The sequence below is a fragment of the Theropithecus gelada genome, chromosome 14 (assembly GCF_003255815.1).
Source record: "Theropithecus gelada isolate Dixy chromosome 14, Tgel_1.0, whole genome shotgun sequence".
Classification (NCBI taxonomy): Eukaryota; Metazoa; Chordata; class Mammalia; order Primates; family Cercopithecidae; genus Theropithecus; species Theropithecus gelada.
In genome coordinates this window covers 115,483,038-115,499,328 of record NC_037682.1, presented here as the reverse complement: position 1 = coordinate 115,499,328, position 16,291 = coordinate 115,483,038, and the positions used below count along the sequence as shown (strand labels likewise).

Genomic DNA, 16,291 nt, shown 5'->3' with positions numbered 1-16,291 from the left:
TTATTTTCTAAAGTGAACAGCTCAACTGAAAAGAAAAAAATATCCACTGTCATGGAAAATGTTGCTTCTAATTAAGAAAGGAGGAGGACAGAGAAATTAAAGCATAGAATGCTACCCCATAGTCTCTGTTAAGCAAGTTAGAACAGCAGAGAACATACAAGAGCTTTTCTGCTGTGACTGTGAATGACCCCGAACAGGTTTGTACAGGAAGTACAGCTTTAGAGTATATTGGAAGAACTATGGTAAATAGGTGTTTTAACTCTGGTAATAGCAAGCTACTAATTAATGATTCATTACTAAGAAGCTTTAAAAATAACTAAAATCTCAAAGGATTATACATTTGAGAATGGAATCAAAACAGTTACGTAAATTGTGATTAAAATCAGATTTAGTTAAATCAGTAATAGGAAATAGATTTTCTAATGGTGGATCAGCATTCCTTTAAAAATGGATGTGATGTTTTGTCTTTATCTGTTCACTTTGTCTTATAATGTTAATAAGAAACGTATATACCAGAGAAAAGGGAAAACGTAGTTCCATTACTACCATTCCTCTGGAATGTTGAGTTACATCTGAAACCATTTTGGGGCCAGGGAGGGGCTCTGAGATCTTCTGTCAGATTTTCCCTTGGCCAATAACAGGGCTTTTGAGATGTTCTATGAATCCAAAGAAAGCGGATTCAACAAGCTAAATGCAAATCAATATTCGGGCTCAGAGGGAGGATTGTGAGCTGCTGGATCAAGGATCATTGCCCAGATCGGGTGAGAAATCAATAACTGAAAATCAACAGCCATCTCCTTACATTGGTCAGGAAACTTCCTAACGAGAGGGGTGGAGCACAGGTGACAGAAGAAGGCATACGGTGGGTGTTTGGGGATAGAGCTTTCTTTCAAGTTCTTGCCAATTTTTGTATCCTCAGTCGTCTCTCCTCCTTCCAGCAATCCGCAGTGATACAAAGATTCCAGTGCCTTCATGTATGACTCGTGTCTGTTTTTTACTGGAAGAAGACATGAAGATATGGCGCTTCTGATTTCTGCGTGGTCCTTCTTTTTTGAGTCTCCATTGCCGTGTGCCTCTTGGTATGCCCAATCGTTTCTCACCCTGGCCTTTGCCACAGTGAAATACCTTGCCCACTTGAGGCCTCCACCATCTACATTCTGGAGTTAAGCCCACCATTAACTCCCTTGGTTACCGTTTTCTTCATAAGAGTGGGAGAAAATATCTTTATCTTGGATGTGATGTGCTTCTTGGGCTGGCATGGATGAAGTCAAGTGCTCCCTCTTGGTTTCTTCTCTCTTCTTGGTTGGAAAGATTTCTAAGCATTTTGGAAGGAGTTTCTTAGTGTTTAAGTGTAAAAGCCTTGCATTCATATCCTGGGCCTCTCACAGTAAAATGGGAAGAATAGCACAAATATCAAAGATTGTTTTGAAGATTAAATGAGATAGTTTTATAGAGCATTTATAATAATATATGACAAATAATTAGGGCTCTATAAATGACAATCTTCATACTACTGAACCGAAGACAGAAATTTGAGGCACAAATGAGTGAAGAGGCTACTAAGGCAATTATAAACTTGACAGTTCCAAGGATACAGAGAATTCTGGAAAGAGACTTTACAATTCGAGTGTTATGTTTAGGAGTTTTTGAAAATGGGTAAAAGGAGAATATGAAGCTGAATTTATTTTAATTACATCACAGTGGATTGGGAAGCTTTCTAGTTGGAATTTTAATGACATGGTGCTTGTATTTTGGTTAGAGGGGTAAAGAGGTAAAATTATGTGTACCCTAAGTGGTTAGTACTATGAATCCAGGAAAATGCTGAGTGTCTCTGTCTTCTATGGGATTTCACATCTAATCAGTGGCTCCACAAAGCGTCTGTGTAGCTGTTTTTGAGCCAAGGTAGATAACTTTGATGCACATCAAACAATGAGGAGGTTGCATGAGGCCAAATGCAAGTATACATATTTTCTTTACAATTTTTTTTGGAAGAGCAGAATTATTTGGCAGGAAACGAAATGATGCTTAGAGCTTTACCAAGTCTAGCAAGCCCAATGAATACCCAAGAGGTAAGGGTGAGGTTCAGGTGTTAAAGAAAAGGTAGAAACACCTTTAAAGTTATGGGTAGAAAAAAGATATACATCATGCTTTTTAATCTTACAACGTACCGCAGGGATCTACAAGTCCAGAAACTTGCAAACTTTTTCCAGTGGAATCTTACCTAGAAATCTAATACATGTGATAAGTAAACAGGAAGTTCTCACTAACTATATTTAACAAGGAAACCTCAGGATAAATTCACTGGAGTCTCGGGTCTCCTTGAATCAGGCTTGGAAAGCCATTTGGCCCAAGCCATCAGCCTGACCGGATAAAGCTACTAAATTGTTACCACACTAATAGCTGGTAGCAAGATGGAAACAGACCCAAGTCTAGTATACTAGACACAATGTTTTTTTACTTTCCTTAGGCAGTGGGGCTAACCCAATCTGCCTAAAAATCTTTAGGCAGACTAATCAGGCATGGGGTCAGACATGGGATGAAAACATCCTTGCTGACAAATTCTAAGTTATTCCCTTTCCAGACATTTGAGGAGGAAAAAAAAAACAAAAAACAAAAAACAAAAAAACACTGCATCTTGACTCTAGTCTGTAGTCTGTTAATATGTTTTTTAAATTATATTATTCTCTCAATCAGTTGTTTAAAATCTCTTTTCTTCTTTTTATTGCCTTTCCCTATAGGTTTGTCTCATAAACAGTATGAGGGGAGTCAATTGAGAAAAGTGGTGCAAAAAAAAAAAAAAAATGGCACAATGGAAAATACCTTCCTTTTAGGGACAGGCAATTCTCTATAGAAGGAAGGCAAAGTAACAATAACCAAGACTATATGACTTTGAAGAGAGGTGAAGAGGCAGAACCTAGTTGATAAAATAAAATATGTAAAAGATAATGTATTATAGCACAGTGGTCCATATCATTCAGCACAGTGCTGAAAATTCCAAGTCATTGTCACATATGAAGATTCCAGAATGAAATATCCATGTCAAAGCAGAAGGATTTCCAGAGCCATGCACCCATTTATCTGCTCTTACTAACTCTCAGGAACATGGCCTGTCTTGTGCAATATTGTTTTCAGGGCTGTTTTTACTTCCTCATTCCTCAAGCTATAGATCAAAGGGTTCAGCATTGGTCCTACCAGATTCATCAGAATTTGCACCACGGTTCCCAGCACGGGGTTGGGTGTGGGCTGCAGGTAGACAGTGATGATGGGCCCATAGGCACAGAGGATGGCAATGAGGTGAGCGCTGCAGGTGGAGAAGGCACGGCGACGGCCCTCAGTTGTACGAATACTTAAGATAGAAATCGTGATTCTAGTAGGATAAAAGAATTAGGAGAAAGCAGACAAGAGATATGAGGCCAACATTGGTGAAGCTCACCCTCTGGGCAAAGGATGTGTCAGCACAGGCCAAGGGCAAGAGTGCTGGAATGTCACAGAAGAAGTGATCCACTTCATTGGAACCACAGTATGGTAAGGCAAAGGTGAGGGAGGTCAAGATACTAGAATGAATGCACCCTAACAGCCACGTGCCCACAGCCAGGGCCACACAGATTCTTGGGTTCATGATGACTGTGTATCGCAGAGGATAACAGATGGCAGTGAAGCGGTCATAAGCCATCACTGTATACAAGAAGCACTCAATGCTCCCCAGGAAGTGGAAGAAGAAGAGCTGGCAGACACCGTCTTTGTAGGAGATGAGTCGGCTCAGCCCCATAAGGTAGAGCAGCATTTTGGGACAGGTCACTGAGGAGAAACCCATGTCAAACACAGACAAGTTTCCCAGGAAGAAATACATAGGTGTGTGAAGGCGAGCAGAAAACATAACAGCAACAAGGATAGACACATTTCCCAGTAGAGTGCAGGCATAGAAGGGCAGGAATAAGACAAAAAGTACCATCTCCAGCCCCTCTGTGTGTGGGATTCCCAAAAGGATGAACTCTGTCACTAGGGAGCAGTTCTTCACCTCCATGGAAGCCAGTCCTAGAGAAGAAAGAGGAGGCTGAGGACATGGAAGAATATCTTGGCTTGCTGTCAATCAAGTGAACATACTGGAGAAATAAAACTAGTCAATTAAGTGACTTGATTTGCTTCTAAGTTATGGAAAGGCTTGTGATTCAAGTTACAAGGCATTATCCTTGGAATGTAACCGCCATAGCCAACTAAGTTTCTGTAGCAAATATTTTTGTTATACTTACTTGAAATACAAACGCCCATTATTAAAACAATATTCTTACAATGTAAGAGCAAATATTTTTTTTGTTTGTTTGTTTTTTGTTTTTTGTTTTTTGTTTTTTTTTTTTTTTGAGACGGAGTCTCGCTCTGTGGCCCAGGCTGGAGTGCAGTGGCCGGATCTCAGCTCACTGCAAGCTCCGCCTCCCGGGTTCACGCCATTCTCCCGCCTCAGCCTCCCGAGTAGCTGGGACCACAGGCGCCCGCCACCTCGCCCGGCTAGTTTTTTGTATTTTTTTTTAGTAGAGACGGGGTTTCACCGTGTTAGCCAGGATGGTCTCGATCTCCTGACCTCGTGATCCGCCCGTCTCGGCCTCCCAAAGTGCTGGGATTACAGGCTTGAGCCACCGCGCCCGGCCAAGAGCAAATATTTTTAAAAGGAGGGCAGGATCCATTCAAACACATGCTCCTCCTCCCAGGGTAGAAGGATATGAAATGTCAAGATTATTTGAGGGCTTTTTTTATGTCACTGGAGATATGAACCACAATTCAAGAATCATCATAGTTGTGAGACATTATTAACGACATTAGATTTTATGTCTATGTTTTTAAGGGAATCATAAAGGTTGATCACTGCTTTGCAGTTCAAAACACTTATACAACATAATCTCCGTTCATTTAATCCTGGCAGTCACTCTTTGAGGAGGTCTACAGAAAAGATTACTTTTGAGCAGTAGGATGGCTAGGTGACTTTCCCAAATTGAGGCAGTTAGTTCATGCTGGAACTAGGCATCTACATTCTTTTTTTTTCTTTTTAAACATCAGTCTTTCCCCTGGATCTGAATGGATCCATCTGTGATAGATCATGGCATTACTGGCTTTGTCAAATCTTTTCCCAGTATTAGCCATGTTTTTCCTCTGTACATCACCAGGCTCTCGAAATGTTCTTCCTCCTCCTCCTTAGTAAGCAATGGAAAACCAATATGTTTCCAGTTACCTCCCCACAAACACACAAATATAACATCTAGGAGAGTAAATTTTTTGTGTGTTTACAATTATATTCTCAGTGCAAAGAACAGTGCCTGGCAGAGTAATTTTTCAATAAATGTTTGATGAAGGAAATAAGATAACTCACTCAATGCCCAGCAAGAATTGGATATCATTCCTCCTGTGCAAGGATTTGTGTGGTACTATCAGAGAGTAATTTCTCCTCAGTCTTCTAAAGCAACTTGATCATCTACCTGTTTCTCTTTTGCCCATTTCCTGTATATTTAGAATTTCTCTGTTTACAGTCATGTCACCTGCACTCCAGAAGATGCTCTGCACTACATTCCAAAAGGCAATCAGACCCAAGGCAAGTGCTACATATAATCTATACTGCTTCCAAAAATGTCCTGGCTGTCCTATATCAAAGAAAGAATCAAATGAAGGTATCCAAATGTAGGCTTATTTAGAGTTTCTGTTACTTTAGTAATATAAAATCAAGTCCAAATTCCTGATTATAAAGTGAAATAATAAGAATGGGGTTTGTGAGCTGATGGGCCAGGACAATGGGCTCAAAGATAAACCAAGCAAATGACATCTATTCATCTGGCTAGTAGCTCCACGCTCTGTTCATCCTGAACTCTGAGAACACTTTGTAAACTGAGGACTCCAAATTTTCCTCTCCATTGGATACACAAAGCATAAAAGAGGAGTGAAAAAAGAGGTGAAGGCCCCTGTAATTTCAGCTACTCCAGAGGCTGAGGCAGGAGAATTGCTTGAACCTGGGAGGTGGAGGTTGTAGTGAGCCGAGATCGTGCCACTGCACTTCAGCCTGGCCAACAGAGTGAGACTCAGTTAAAAGAAAGAAAGAAAGAGAGAGAGAGAGAGAGAGAGAGAGGAAGGAAGGAAGGAAGGAAGGAAGGAAGGAAGGAAGGAAGGAAGGAAGGAAGGGGAGAAAGAGGCAAAGATGGCCGTTATGTAACTTACAAAGAGAAAATATGGTCATTTAATCATCTGTTTGTATAGGATTTTTAGCCCAAATTTTCCTTTGGCATATTAGAGGTTGGAGATCTCCACCCATGATCTGGAAAGCTTTCTTCTCAGCCAAATAAACTCTGACTAAACGACATGCAGCAGTGTATGTCTCTGTCTTCTGCAAAGACATCTTCCAAGCCACTGACAGCTACATTGTTTTCTCCGACATGGAAATTTAAATATCCTTGGAGCCTTTGGGACCCCATTCCTGAATGAGTCCTATTCAAGGAGGTTGTTGAGCAAAGGGAGTAATTAAAAGTGAGTAAATTGTCTAGCTGAAATAGAATATGATGATGTTTCCCCCGTGACAGTGCTGGATAGGAACGAGAGGGAGCCAAATCTCTATTTTCTGTCTCTAAGATTGACGTAGGGAAGGAAGAAAAAAGGTGAATGGTATAGCCCAATCTTAGGACATATGGAGAAACCAGTTACCCAGTTTCAGGATATATCATCGGAATGAGAAATAACAACCTAACAACCACATATCTAAGACTTTTTAAAATATCCAATTTTAAATACTTTAATCTCAGTTTCTTCATAGTTCTTGCCATGAACTGAATTGTGTTCCTTCAAAAATTCATGTTGAAACTCTTAACACACCCATTCCATGTAACTGTATTGGAACTAGGGCCTTTAAGAAGGTGATTAAAATTAAATGAGACAAGGGTGAAGCCCTAATGCAATAGAACTGGTATCTTTGTAAAAGGAGAGACATCAGATCTCTCTCTCTCTCTTTCTCTGTCTTTTTCTCTCCCTCTGTCTGTCTTTTTCTCTCCCTTTATCCCTCCATGTGAGAACACAGCAAGAAGACAGCCCCATCTCTAAGCTCCAGAAACCAAACCCTGCTGCAAAACCTCTGCAACCTTGATCTTGAATTTTACAATCTGCAGAACTGTGAGAAAAAAATTCCTGTTGTTTATGTCATCTAGTATATTCTGTTCTGTTATGGCAGCCCTAGTGAACTAACAGTTCTTCTACTTTTCAGACTATGGTTTCTAATATTTTGATATGAAAATAAAATTTCTGTTCCTGGACTCCAACAAACATTTGTCAATTGGCACAGTTGACTTTCCTGAACCAGGAATAGTTCTCCTGATGATTTTCCAGAGTTATATCAAAGTATTACTCAACAAACATTAATTAATAACCTATACAACCATGAACAAGACAAATTTCCTTAATCTTGACCTTCTGTTCTGTGAAAGGAGTGAAGAACCTTGCCCTTTGAGAGTCCAGACATTTGTAATCTGGAAATTATTCCTCTTTCATGTAACACAACAGTTACAGAGTTGTCAAAAAAAACAAAAAATGTGTAAAAACCTAAAAAAATAGAGAAAACGAAAAGAAAAGAGATCAGCAATGCTAAATTAGGCTCTTTGAAAAGACTAAGAAAATAGAGGTACTTCTTTACAAATGATTTTTGAAAAAAGTGAGAAGGTGTATATAAACAACATGAGGAATGAAAGGATGACAGAAGCACATGGATTAAGCAGGTGAAAACAGATATCACAACATTTGCCGAGATATTCAAATGATTTGTCAAAATAATTTATCAAATGCTTATTAATCTGTGAAAACTGACTAAAAATAGAAAATATGAAGAGTCATATGCATAAGTTTCTATTGCTTACTGCATAACCAATTACTCCAAACTTTTGTGGCTTAGAGACATTTATTATCTCACACTTTTTGTGACTCAGAAATCCAGGCACACCTTAACTCAGTTCCTCTGGATCAGGGTCTCTCATGAGGTTAGTCTCATGAGCTGGGGCTGCAGTCTCCACTGAAGGTTTGACTGGAGAAGGATCAGTTTCTAAGCTTACTCACATGGCTACTGGCAGACCTGGCCCTGTCCACAGAGCTGTGTCACAACATGGGAGCTGGCTTCTCCTGAGGCAACCAAGTCAAGAGACAGTAAGATAGAGCCAGTGAACCCAAGATGGAAGGCACCACCTTTTGTGATCTAATCTCTGAAATGATACTTCATCACCTCTACTCACTAGAACCACATTCTATTCACTAGAACCAAGTCACTAAATCAGGGCAGGTGATTACACAAAGCATGAATTCTAGAAGGTGGGAGTCACCAGAGGCCATGTGAGAGGCATTGTAGGACAGTGGGGGAATGATAAACTGTTAAATAAGTGATCCTGGGACAACTGGCTACTTGTGTTTTTTAAAAGTAGAAGGGAATTGAATTCTTACCTCAGTCATGAGCAAGAACTAATTCCAGGAGGATTGAAGATTTAAAAGAGAAAAAAAAGTAAAAACTTAAAGAAAAATGAAAGGTAATATGTTATTTCTAAGTAAGACACAATAATCTTTAGTCATAAAAGAAAGTTTTGGTAAGTCACATTAAAGGAAGTCATTGATTTTATTAAAAAATGGCTTAAAGCTAATGAAAAGAGAAACTGCAAACTAGGAGAAGATATTTGCAGGACACCTTACCAAGAAAAGATTAGTATCCAGAATACATGTAGAATCACTATGAATCAATTTTATAAAAGTCCAAATACTCAAAAGAAAATGAACTAAAAAATAGCATAAATTTTCCAAAGGAGGAAACCTAAATTGTCATTAAATATATTAGAAGATGCTTAACTTTACCAGTAATCAGAGACCAAAATTTTACAATGCAATATATACATTTACATACCATCAGATTGACAGATGTTAAGAAGGATGTCAATATAAAGTGTTGAAGAATGGAATGTGCTATGAAATATCCACTGTGGGAGTGAGTGTATTTGTCATAATCATTTCATTCTGGAAATCTCTTTGGCAGTCCACTCCTAAATACATCTTTTTAGAGGAATTTTTGAAGTGGTGCCCCAGTGTTGTGCAGAAGAATGTTTAAAACAGTAATTACAAATCACCCACATGTCTGTCAACCACAGACCAAATAAATATATAAAAAGGTAAAATTATAGCTATGTATATCAAAGTGAATGAATCTCAAAAGCAAGTCTGAAAAGAAAAAAAGCGTCATGTTTGAGCATATTTAAACAAATTTCAAAACCAGAATAAAACTAAATAATGTCTTGTTTGGGAATGCATACATAGGTGGCAAATAAATAAAAGAAAGAAATTTCCTTAACAAAAATTCAGATTGCTATTAACTTCTGGGAGGATAGGACTAACAGAAATACACAGAAAGAATGTCTAGATTATATTCTATTTCCTGTACTGGCTATAAGGAATACATGTGTTCATTAATAGTCTTTAAATTTTGTAACATATTTAAAATTTGCAGAATATGTTAAAAAACATTTTACATGAAAATAATTTTTAAAACTGGCTGAAATAAATTAAAACATGTATTATTAAATGTATTTTAAATATTATAAAAATACAAACTAATATAGATAACATATAAAACAGATACATATTTATTCCCAACCAATAAAGAACACATACCATTTAATTTATTTAAATTAATTATGAAAACCATAATTTATTGAACACATAATTTTTTAAATGCTAAATTATGCCATGTTTGGTTTGTTCACTAAATACATATTAAAATACAGAGTAAAATTTTAGGACATGTTAGGGTATGCAAATGAACAAAACCGGTTTTCAAAACACAGTCTTTAGAATGTTAGCACTTCATAGTTAAAAGAATTTAAATAATGTTAGAAAGTGAAAGACTCAGGCTTCTATTTGTAAGCACTTCTCAACTTTTTATAACCAGATATATGGTATCTATCCTCAGAAATGAAATAAAATTTCAGGTAAAATTGTCACTGTATATTTCAACATTTTTGAAATACCAGAATATGATGAAATGAATACAATTTCTTAAGTGCAACACGATCCAAGCATGTATGATTAATGAATGCCAGTCTCTTTGTCCTGTTTATTCATTTTAAGCACAACATTATTTTTCCTAATATTTCCTCTAGTTAATCATTAGTCCAAAATGGGTATAAATTATATATAAATGGTTAAGAAGACAAGTAGTTTAAAATTGCAATGGTTAACATAAGCAGTTGCTATTTTTGCGAATCACCACAAATCAGTGACTGAACCATGAGCAAAGTCCCCATATCCTTAACTGCACATGTTCACTCAGACCACATATACAGAGGCTCTCAAAAATTTTTATACTGATGAAAAGGTATTAAAATATTTTTCTTAATGTGGGTTTGTTTTTAAGAATCCTATTGGAAAAAAGTGCACTATTGCTATCCCTACCTATATGAAAGGTTGGGATTATTTTTTTGAATTTCTGAAGGTTTTCAAACCCCTGATTTGGAAATGCTGCCCTGCAGAATTCAGAATATCCTCTGCAGCACTCAGGATCCATTCCTGCACTTTCATGAACAGGAATGACACTTTTTCAAGGCAGACTATTGCCTGGTTAATCGTTTTCTTCCATTCAATCATTCCTCCTTGAGTTTTCTGGAAAACGTTCCCTGTTCTGCTCTTGTAATCTGCCAAATGAATGTGGGCCCTTTTTCATCCAGCATCCCTCTACAGATTTCAGATAATCAGTCATATCTGCCGTCTCTTTATCTAAATATTCTGATTTCCCACAACCATCTCTCTCTCATACATCATGTTCTTTTTTTATTTTTGCATGTCACTATTCCAGTTTGTTGATGTCTTCCTTGAGGTGCCATCTCAAACTTGAAGGCAATGCATCAGGTATGATGACATTTAGATTGTGCCTGGGACATAGGTGGACTCAACAAATTCCTGTTGAACGAATGAATGACTTCTCCTTTTCCTATCTTCTGCATTTCTTTGTATTGAAGTGAATTTGCTCTTCATGCTTGGAAACTAATTCCTCCTATCCCATGTTGCCGCTTCTAGGTGAAAAAAAGAAAATGACAGCTGGTCTTACTCCCAGTACATTCATGAATACTTATCTTATTAGGCCAAAGTTTCTTAACACACTTCTACGTCTTCAACTGGTGTTATTTTTTTTCTCCCTGGAGAAGGCGCTTTCATGGGAAGGCAGTCACTGCTGAGAGCATGATGTCTGACTTCACAAGACAACCTGATTTTGTGTTTATATAGTCTCTCTGTTTTCTTTTTGTTTCTCTTAGTATTGATTTATTAACATCATTTTTTAAAATGCCAGCCTTTCACAAATATGCTAAAAGAAATTGAAGAAAAAAACGTTTTGCCTAAACCAGTCAGATTGTTACCTGAAGGTAGTAACCTATGCACGTACCTGTGGAATGGGAGAAACATTAATCAAAGTGTGATGGAGATGCATGGGGAAAATGAGACACATGGGAACAGATTTGAGGTCATTTTGGAAAAAAAAAAAATAAGCACTTCCTAAGTAGAGATTTTCCTTTCAGTGTTTACCCATGGATGCTCTGAGTCTCATTTTAATAAGACACATTGATCTCTTCCAGTTCCATAATTCTAGGACTTGTTGGATGCCAGCCCAAATAATACATATGGCATGTGGCCTAGAGTTAAACAACATTCCCTCCTGCAGGGAAGATGACAGGGCAGAGTGTTAGTGGGGAAAAATGAAACGGTACTGAGTTTTCATAATTACATATACAAGAGAAATAAGATGGTATTCACATAAAAGTATAGAGCTGGGAAGAATTGGACACTGGTGGTTTAGATTTTTCCACTATTAAGCTCATCCAAGACAGTGTGTTCGAGGAGAGATGTAAGGCAATGGTATCATCACCGCTGGAGATGAAAGTAACAGAAAGAAAGGACTCTAACAATAAAAACCTGTAATGGGCTGATTAGCAAATGTAGGAAGACAGCGTGACTACTGGTATTGCTCCATGTTCCTCTCTGTACTTTTCCCCTATACAGAATATTTTTCTTGAGTCACTCTTTTATTCTTTCTTTTCTGTCACTTCCCCAGACTGGATCTTAACATTCAGACATGTAATTCTTTTCTAAACCTCTATCTGATAACTGCAAGGGTAGAAAGCAACGAATATACAAACAGGCCAATAAGAAAAAATAATGTTGATTTAAGCGTAACAGGTGTGCAAACCTCTACCGAAGCCAGAACACCCATGATGAATAACAGTATTTTCAGAAAAGGTCAAAATCAGTAGTTAGTGAGATTATGCTGTATGTTCTGTAACATTTGGCTTCTTTCCTTTGGAATAACATATATTATACATTATTTCAGAGATTTAGGAATGGCAAAACAGGGAGCTCAAATCTAGTGAGCTCTTCTAATCTACTGAGTCAGGAGGACTCAGTAAGTCAGTTCTCAGCAGGGCTTGGTATCATGGGGCTTTGTTGGGACATGGGGAAGTAAAAGAGGAGAAGTTAGCCCAATATGGCTAGGAAAAAAAAGACTATATATCTATGTCTATATCTAACTATTTATATCTATCTATCTATCTATCTATCATGTCAGACCAAGGCCAACTCTAGTTGACAGTTCCACCCTAGTAACGCAGTTAGTCCTTTTAATTATATAAGTACTAGGCAGGCTTCCAGCACAGGTGATGCTGAGTGTACAGTCCCTATTAGAGAACTATCACTGCCAACAGAGCTTGTTTCTCTGTGAAGATAAGAGGGCATGGAGTATTCTCGCATCATTCTTTTGCCCTCTCAGCCCTCTCATAGGGCCTGGCCCCACGACCAAATGAGCCACGAGAATGCATGTGCACATATTACACGTCACACATTATGTCTTTTATCACAGAGCAGCCAGACAAAAACAGCAGGAGGAGATTAACTCTTAATAGGAACCCTTCCAGCCGAAATTAAATAATTATATCTTGTGACAGAGTTTGGTAATCCTGGCAAAAGAATATTCCAAGGACCGTGTGCCAGCCCTGTGTTGTTTTATGAACAGGACGCTCATGGCGTGCTTGATACTAGGAGAGGGAAGCTGAGTGACTTCTGAGTGGGTGATGTTGAGAACTGTAACTTCTGAGGTGAAAAAGGTTTCTATTTATGAGCAAGAGTGGTGAGCATTTACTTTCATACCTAAGAAAAACAAGCCACTTCTGTATAAGGACCCAAGGAATGATTACATTTGCAGGCATGAGTGTGGGTCCCAGGCAGCTGGAGCTGCTGCGAGAAGCAGTTCTCACTGTCTCCTGGGAGTACTGCCGAGTTCTCCTTAGGGAATGCTCTCCGTGCCCTTCAATATCCACCCTTTCACCTACTATTCCTGACTGATAATTAAATATGTGCCCTGGTGGGAAACAGCCCACATTAAAGTTCACTCTTAAGCCATTATCCACTAGCCCTTGAAAAGAGGTTTTTAAATTCAACCTGCCTCTATGACAGGGGTCAGCCACGTACGACCTGTGGGCCCCCCACCTGTTTTTGTAAATAAAATTTCATCTGAACATGGCCTCACCCATTTGCTTATGTATTTTCTATGGCTATTTTCATGCTTCAACAGCAGAGTTGAGTATTTGCAACAGATTATATGGCCCACAATGTCTAACATATTTCCTGATCTTTGTGTGTGAGATGGAGAAGATGTCACAGGTTTGTATCTGGGAGAATTGTTTTCCAGCTGTTTTTGTGGCAGAAAGACCCTTACAACTGGCATGGACAGATGTTTTTAAAAATTAGTTTAATACACAAATGAGGAGGAAAAAATAGCTTTTCCCACAAATGGACTAGTGACCTCCTTCTGAAACAATCTGGCCCCCAGCCAGCTTTTTCAGAGCTCCTTTGACATCTTTGTTTCTCAGGGTATAGATTGTGGGGTTCAGCATGGGGGTGACTACATTGCCAAAGATCTGTACTGGGGTTACCAGCACTTCACTCAAAGATGGCTGGGTATAGATGAGGGCACAGGGTCCAAAGAACTGTGTGAGGTGGGAAACACAGGTGGATGCCACCTTGTGTCTCCCTTCAGCAGAGTGCGTCTTTAGAATTGCAATGGCATTGCGGATGTAGGAAGCAAAGAGGAGAAGGATGCAGGTCATGGGCACAAGGCCAATGTTGGTGAAGCTCACTGTCTCGATGATAATGGTGTCACCACAGGCTAGTTTGATGAGAGGGAAGACGTCACAAAAGAAATGGTCCATTTCATTAGAACCGCCAATATGGCAGTTGAAAGGTCAATGTAGTGAGAATTATCGCATGAAAAGAGCTAGTAAATCAGATGCCAGCTGCCAGCTGCCAGCAGAGCACACACCCGGTGGTTCATGATGATGGTGTAGCACAGTGGGTAGCAGATGGTGGCAAAATGATCATAGGCCATCACCGTGTAGAGCAGGCACTCAGTGCTGCCTAGGAAGTGGTTAAAAAAAAAAAAAAGACCTGGCACATGCAACCTACCAGGGAGATGACTCGGCTCCTCAATAGCAAGTTGGCCAGCATCTTTGGAGTGCTCACAGAAGAGAAACCAATGTCCAACACAGAGAGATTACAAAGAAAGAAATATGTAGGTGTGTGGAGGTGGGAATCAGACATCACAGCTAAGAGGATGAGCAGATTTCCCAGCAGTGTACAGAGGTAGAAGATCACGAACATGACAAAGAGCACAGTTTCCTGCCCCTCTGTGTGGGTGATGCCCAACAGGATGAACTCTGTAACCAAAGTGTAATTCTTTATCTCCACAGAAGTTCGATGTTATCCTGGGAAGAGGGAAAACGACAACAAGATGATGCTTCAAGGGGCCAAATTTTACTTCTTGCTATCAGTAGATTCATGAGGAAACAGCAATCATACCTCCTATTAAAGAAAGGATGATGTTTATTGTGACTGTAGGATCACAGATATCCCCAGAAACAGGTGTGGTCTCGGAGTGAGAACTGGATCCCGGCAATTTGACTGGTAGGAGTAGACTTTCGTTTACTATCATCAGGTAGAGAAGAGGAAATGACAGAGAGTAGAAGTGTTGAGGACTGGGAAAGGCATAGAAAGACAAAAAAATAAAGAAAAAGGAAATAGAGAAAACACAAGGAAAAAGATGGGACACATTTACAGTTTACATATAATTTTCATAACCATTTTCTAGTTAAACCTTGACGGAATCCTGTAAGATCGGTGTTGATGTTTTTATTTCATAGTTGATGAAGAAGCCATGATTCATGGAAACTAAATAACTTATCCAACTTCCCATATACAGTTCATGGCAGATCCCAGATTGGAAACCAAGGACTTCAAATTCATTATACTATAATTGGGAAAGCAGAGAAAAGAGCTATGGAAATGTAGATATGGGGAAAATTAATGTATTTTCTGAACTCAAAATGCCTCAAAGATAACTTAGCTCAATCATTTATTTTTTAAATTTGGGTTTCCTTATACATGTTTTTGCCCAGTTGGCTTTGAATTACTCCCTGATAATTCATGTATTAACCCTGTCTTTTTCACTGTTGTTGTTCAGCACTCTGGACAGCTATTCAGCCAGGAATGTTACTATTACATTTCAAAGAAACATTGATAACACTATAATATGAGATTGAACTTTTTTTATTTGTAAAACTATAAGAAGGCCTTCATATTGGTTTCTACTATGCATTGTGGGAAACTCTGTCTCTTTTTTAAAAAAAAAAAAGTCTACAAAAAAACAGGTGATTACATATACCATTTATGACTGGCCATTAAATAGTGTCATCGTTTTGGTATTCATCCATCACTCAAGCCTACCAAAGCATCTTTATAGATTTTTCACTCTATCATCTAATGTAGACCATCATTTTTAGCATGATATTCTTTATGAGATCTTTTAATAACTACTTGTAAATCTTTGGCTACACAGAAGCATTAATGTTTTTATTTCAAAGAAACTGGTAAAACTCTGTTTAAAATGGGGACAAATTCTCCTTTACTAAAAGAGTTAGGGATATTGTACGTACTTTGCCTGATCTGTGTTGGGAAGAGAACTAGACAATCTTTAAAGATCATGTCAATTCAACCTAATTTTGGAGTAGGATTTTGTTTATCAATGTACAGACGTACACACAATTTTTTTTCAGATCTATGTACAAAGTAAGTCCTTAAAAGATAGAATATTTCATAAGGTTCTAGAGAGTTTTTGTGTCAAGAAAGGACAAATTTCATGACTTACCTAGAGTAAAACATTCACTGCTTATTAATCTACCACATGAACTCAGTTGGACTTAATGCT

The 16,291-nt window shown here is 38.4% G+C and overlaps 1 protein-coding gene and 1 pseudogene across 1 annotated transcript; both read right to left on the bottom strand.

Annotated features, from left to right (window-relative positions):
• Positions 1 to 3,087: 3,087 nt before the first annotated feature.
• On the bottom strand, positions 3,088 to 4,072 carry LOC112607232 (putative olfactory receptor 10D3). The gene is given in 2 exon segments (XM_025358347.1): positions 3,088 to 3,370; positions 3,372 to 4,072. Coding segments are annotated over 2 exon segments (936 nt in total). The 5' UTR covers positions 4,025 to 4,072.
• Positions 4,073 to 13,826: 9,754 nt separating this feature from the next.
• On the bottom strand, positions 13,827 to 14,628 carry LOC112605979 (annotated as a pseudogene).
• Between the last annotated feature and the right edge of the window lie 1,663 nt (positions 14,629 to 16,291).